At 32.3% G+C, this 5,911-nt stretch overlaps 1 protein-coding gene across 3 annotated transcripts; it reads right to left on the bottom strand.

The window, feature by feature from the left end:
* Positions 1-704: 704 nt before the first annotated feature.
* ACHT5 (atypical CYS HIS rich thioredoxin 5) lies at positions 705-3,958 on the bottom strand. 3 transcript variants are annotated; one of them, XR_002445413.2, is made up of 5 exons: positions 3,484-3,958; positions 3,189-3,368; positions 2,721-2,885; positions 2,286-2,617; positions 705-1,450 (listed from the first exon to the last, which is right to left on the bottom strand). XR_002445413.2 is itself a non-coding variant. In XM_021431515.2 (4 exons), the coding sequence occupies exons 1-4, from the start codon at positions 3,721-3,723 to the stop codon at positions 2,366-2,368; spliced, it is 837 nt and encodes a 278-aa protein (XP_021287190.1). In that variant the 5' UTR covers positions 3,724-3,958; the 3' UTR covers positions 1,968-2,365. The 3 variants fall into 3 exon arrangements, 1 of the variants encoding a protein (XP_021287190.1); XR_002445414.2 differs by having other exon boundaries at positions 705-1,471; XM_021431515.2 differs by lacking the exon at positions 705-1,450 and having other exon boundaries at positions 1,968-2,617.
* Positions 3,959-5,911: the final 1,953 nt, after the last annotated feature.

A 5,911-nucleotide genomic window follows, 5' to 3' on the forward strand; every position in this document is an offset into this window, starting at 1 on the left:
TATTTATCAAGAATTATTACTATGCTGAAACAATGGATATAAAAAGCTGTGTGCTGAATCAGATTGTTTGTTGGCTATCTAGAAAATCAATAGTCAGGTTTTACCTTGTGATCCAAGTGGTAACCTTACAAGAAGTATCAAGGAGTTGCTTCTATGAGATTGGGATTGTTTATTTATTCACATGCATCGTGAAGCCAATCAGTGTGTTGATTGGTGACTACGTACCATGACGGTCTTAATTTGAGATTGCTTTCTTGAGCAAATACTAGATGATATCTTGACTTGCTTATTAGTTGATGCTTTAAGAGTTTATTAGTACGAATCGATGTAATTTGATTTTATTTTTTTTATATATAAAAAAGAATAAGTTTATTACTATGAATAATATATGACTTAGATATAAATTTTGCGCTTGAATTTAATTTGATTTGATTTTAAAAGTTAATAATTTAAACTAAAAAATGATTCAAAATCTAAATTATTTGAATTTAAGATGATCATAACATAAAACTAGAGGTGGAGGGAAGGGGGCTAGTAGAGGCCACCAACCTTCCATAAGTTTTCAAATGTTATAAATTTTTTTAAATTTTTAAATTTTATCTTTATTTTTTAAAAAATTTAATAGTTTTACTTCTACAAATATTGAAAACATTACCTTAGTTTCTACAATTTTAAAATGCTGACTTCACCACAACATAAAACGATTCAAATTCAAAATGAATCGAATTTCTTTTAACCCTAAATGACATAATTTGACCCATCCAATTACAACCTTTAATTTAACCACATTTCAGCATTAACAGGGGAAAAAAAGAAATAAAAGAGAAAAGCAGAAACAAAGACTTTAGGCTTCAACTTAGATTTTAGAAATTAAAAAATGAAAAAGGAGAAGAGCTTCCGTAAACTTTAGTTCCCTGAGAGAGAAACGATTGGGACCGTTGTAAAGTGGCTCATTCTCAGCCACATTATATATTGAGTGGGGTCAACTCTGATTAGGAATCTTAGGAATCCACGTCAGTGCCACGGGTTTCTGCCTAGACTCCAACTTTGTTCAATGGAGCATCTAGGACTGGGACCCTCTGTTCCTTTTTTTTTTTTTGTCTTCCAAGAAATGATTTTATACCTGCTGGAAATTGATTGGCTGGTGGGTGCAATTCCTTACAATCTGTCATTCATCAGGATTTAGGCACTGTTTTATCCACCTGGCTTCTGGATTTTTATAGTACAGTGAAAACTATACCTCAAAGTACAATTTTATAAATCTTGTGAATTTCGTCTGCAAATCTTGACAAAGGAAATTTACAAATGAAAGTCGTCTTTGAATCCAACCCACCAAACAAATCTCAAGTTTGTGCTGCTTTTTCATGTCCCTGTATCATGTCGAATTGCAAGCCTGTCTTGTCTTCGTCCACCTTTTCTTCCTGTGCTTCCACTTCATTCCCATAATTTTCTATTTGCAATGAATTAAAACCTGATTGTCAAACATCCCCATAGTTGAAATTATTAAACGAGAGAAAGGCATGCAGCTTAAGAGTCCTTCTGACATATGACTAGTTGCCAAAAAATCGAGATAACCACGAGGGTGTGCCCAAATCCTTTAATGAATTTAGTTGGGTCCCGTTTTAGATTTTGCTTGTTTTTATGTCTCTGAGAAATCACAAGCGTAGACAAAAGAGCACAGTAATCCTTGTGGTTGGCCTTAACCACCCCAATGATTCTCCAACACGTTGAAAATTTAAGATCCCATGTGATCTTAAACCCTAAATCATTATCCATAGCCATCATATAATTCCAAAACTGAAAACCCCCGGCAGTCCCAAAGGCTATATGTTACCTTCTCTCTCTTTTTATATTTATATCTGTGTATGTCACAGGCAGATAAAACTATGCAAAAGTGCTTCCGGTATTGAATGGAATTTCAACTTTATAATGAGCTAGGTCATGCACAGGCTGTAAATGGCCATAAATTTGCTATGTGAAAAATGGTCAATGCCATGCACATGGAATTCATGAGAATTGCATTAATAATGCACAACAACTCAGCAGTGAATTTGCAGGAAAAGTAACAAGTAATGTAGAACAAATGTGGAACTTCAATAGTTTCAAAATGGTTCCAAACATTTGTAATAACAATATCATAGATAAATCTATACCAATTTCTTGACAAGAAGACAACGTCCAATCAAGAAATAAATAAAATTGGCAAGGCTCAACTCAAAAAACCCCAGAGCCTTCTTATGAAAAACTCAGCTGATGATATATACAAGTGGAAAATAGAGAATTACCAATATCAAGATTGGAGGATGGAGCCACTTCACTCCACTTCCATAACTTCTCTTGCATACGCTTACTAACAAATCAAAACCTAGAGCAGAGCAGCCTCTTCTTTAAGCTCCATCTTACTATTGTCTGCATTTTTCAAGATACCGGACAGTTCTACACGTCTCATGAGTAAATCCTCCAATCTTTTTTCCTTGGTGGAAGGTAATTCAAAATTAGTTGATAATTCACCAGCTGATACTAAACTCATCAGCTCAGACTCATCCAAACCTTTCGCAGGGCCCAGGCTGGGTTGATCAGCACCATGCTTTGCCAATGCATCTTTGAATTTTTTGATCTGCAATACAGAAAATTTACATTTATAATCTGTAGGGAACATGATCTATTAACACTTACTATCAAGAAATTTACGAATAATATCCAGTCGATCAAACACTTACGGTAGCATTAGTGCAGCTAAAGCTGCATACTCGCCCCTCAGCACCTCTATAGAATCTAAAGAATGGTAAGACATGAACACTGAGACACTGGCACATGTTATTTAGATCTTCATAGTTAACCTCTAGGAAAATCGCATTCGGATTCTGTTCAGCCAGCTGACAGATCTGTTATAAACATAAGCCACTGTTAACAATTTTTACACACAAGTGACTAAAAATTAAGGAATTAAAATCAATTTTGATATTCTTCACCATTTTATTGAAGCTTAGATGTACTGCTATTAATGTTTCTTGCCATACTCAAAATATGTACCTTAAGGCTATTGGATAGATTCCTATTCAAGGCCCAGCAATCCATCAAACATCATCAGGGCTTAATTTAGACTGGTAAGAATTTAAAATAAACGATTCTCTAAAATAAAACATGTGACCATAAGTACTAAAAGTTGTTCTAATGGCCAAACATACCTTAGGATGGAGAGCTTTGCAGCCTCCACAACCAGGTGAATAGAAATCAATAATAACCAATCTATCCCCAGCATTTTGCAAGGAATCCACAAGTTCTTCTGCTGAGTGGATCTTCACCATGTTGGGTTTAAGATTCTTCTCCCACCATCTCATAGCTCTACTAACACAGTCCGTTCGTGCCTGGAAAACCAATCGAATTAACATCAGTTTTGAGCTCAACAGACAAAACCAAAGAAGAAAAAAGTATTAAAATCCAAAATGTAAAGCAAGCAAAGTAAGAAACATTTGCACATACTTGAACAGAGAACCTGTTTCCAGGTTTGCTGCTCCAATTTCTCGAACCTTTCTGATCTAGGACAACTAGTGGGTTGCCCAAAAAATCAATGCTCAAAAGAGGAATCTTTTTTGACGTTGAATCCTTAGATTCTAAAGAAGTCAATGATGTGCCAAACCAGGCAACCCTATTGGAATTTGCGCCCACCACAGTCCCATTGAACCCAGAAAGATATGAACCCCACTTCAACGAACAGGCCATGAAAACAAGACCACTTCTCGAAAATCAACCGAAACGGACGAATTTGAACAAAAAATGTGTTACTTTTTCCTGGAAAGGGGGGTTGAAAACAGAGAGAAAGAAGGGGTTTTTGCTTGGTGTTTGACAAGCTTCAGATTTTAAGAGGAGGGGAAGAAGAAGAAGAAATTGCTCGGAATAAAAAGGAAGGAGAGTTAGGTGGCGTCAGAATGATTTGGATTTACGTTTATCTAAATTGTTTTTTGTTTGAGAATATATATATATAGAAAATTCGTCATTAGTGTCTGATGTGTGAGTCCACTAAATTTGAGGTTGAGGATAATGAGATAAATATATGTTTTATTGTTATTATAATTATAATAATTTATTATTATTATATGGAAATGTGAGAGATGTTTCATTAACATTAGGATTTTCTATATTTTAGGAATGTTTTCCTATCATACGTGGCCTAACCGCGTACCAAGGCTGTGTTTGCACTTCTAATTTTGGATAACTCCCAATTCTAGAGAGAAGCAGTCATAGGTGGTTTATTCTCTAGAAATTATACAAAACAAATGGATAATTGTAAGCTATTGGCAACTGAAAATTATAAGTAACTATAGCAAAATTATCCAATATATTATCCATAGAGTTTAAGATTTTCATAATGGATTAGATGGTTGTCTCATATCCCATTGGGATATTAATAAATTAATATGATAAGAAAAAAGATCTATGATAATATTTTAACATCATTCGTGGGTAAGTATCTTTGATATAAATTAAAAAGTATCTTTTAAAAAATTAAAATTTTTCTTTATGGGTTGATATTCATGAATAACAAAATACAGATTTTTGTGAATGACTAAATTTTTTATTTTACATGGTAACATGTATTATTCTGTGAATTCTTTTCCTTTTTGGGTGGATATGATTATGTTTTGGATACATGCTAATTTTTTTTTGCTGATTGCTCATTAATTGTAACCATTTATTATTATCATTTGCAACATGCTTCGTAATAATAATGAGAAATTAAAATTAAATTATAAATTTCAACTTGCTAGATGGGATCTAAATAATAATGCAAGTGGTGCTTACAATAGTATTTTGATAACTCAAATTTCGAGACCGATCAACTTTAAATCCTATTGCTCTTCCATGTTGTACATCTTAAATGGAAATTAATTGTGAACCTACCATTTTCAACAAGAATCGAATATAAATTAATATAATTAAATTTAATTATTAAAGGTATATTTAAATTGAAATAAATGTTAACAAAATATAAAGTACTCTGTAATAAATTAAATATATATAAACTATATATAACTTAATTACTTCTAAAGAATTTATATCTAATCTTTTACTCGTGCCTTTTTTCATAGATAAGAGCAGATATCGTAATTACAACAAAACGACTTCTCATTTATAGGATAGAGTTTGTATAACAATTTTAACGTGAAAATTTTTTTCCCCAGGATAATTGGTGGTGGATAAGCTCTCAAAATTTGGCAACGTGAAAACAATAGATATATCTCGATTGAAAGAAAGAAAAAAAAAAGAGAAAAAATAGAAAAATATGATGTGTCATTGACTTGGCTTAAAGAAATAAGTTTAAAAATATCCCCATTTGGTAATAAGATTTTAAAATAACACTTGTTTTCTAATTTTATGGGAGAAAGAAAGGTTAATTTTTTTTTAGTCCTGAAATATAAAGTGTTTTTGAAAATAGCCTTTCAGATAATTTTAATTGTTTTTAGCTAAGAGATAAGATTTTGAAACAAAAATACCTTTACTTTTTCGTTGATGCACTCTCATTTACTTGCGTATTGAAGAAGATAAATCTATACAGAATTTATTCTCTCTAATTTTATGCAAAACACTCATTTTTTTTTGAAAAATTATGAGAAATTACCCTCCTCAAAAAGTGATTACAAAAATAGCCTCCTATATAAAGTTAATTGTTTTTACCCAATTTTAACATAAGTAGACAAAAATGCCCTTGAATACATTTTTAGCAAATTAATCTATTGATATCTCCCTTCCGCTATGGAGAGACTAAATGCTCAGCTATCTTAGCAAATTAATCAAATGGCTTGTCACATAAATTTATCTGTACATGAGGTGTAGTATAGTAAACAAGGTGTGTAGCAAAATCATTAAAACATTGCCTAGATTTGTTACACGCCAAGCATATAATATCTCT

Source organism: Theobroma umbraticum, unplaced genomic scaffold (assembly GCF_002168275.2).
Source record: "Theobroma umbraticum cultivar Fairchild unplaced genomic scaffold, ASM216827v3 scaffold_50.0, whole genome shotgun sequence".
Taxonomy (NCBI): domain Eukaryota; kingdom Viridiplantae; phylum Streptophyta; class Magnoliopsida; order Malvales; family Malvaceae; genus Theobroma; species Theobroma umbraticum.

What these genes read in the sequence shown, in the direction of transcription:
- ACHT5 (XM_021431515.2), bottom strand. Translation starts at nt 3,723, where the DNA reads ATGGCCTGTTCGTTGAAGTGGGGTTCATATCTTTCTGGGTTCAATGGG. An exon ending in GAAACAGGTTCTCTGTTCAA is followed by an intron (nt 3,369 to 3,483) that starts GTATGTGCAAAT and finishes TTGGTTTTCCAG; the next exon opens with GCACGAACGGACTGTGTTAG. An exon ending in TTAGCTGCACTAATGCTACC is followed by an intron (nt 2,618 to 2,720) that starts GTAAGTGTTTGA and finishes TCTGTATTGCAG; the next exon opens with ATCAAAAAATTCAAAGATGC.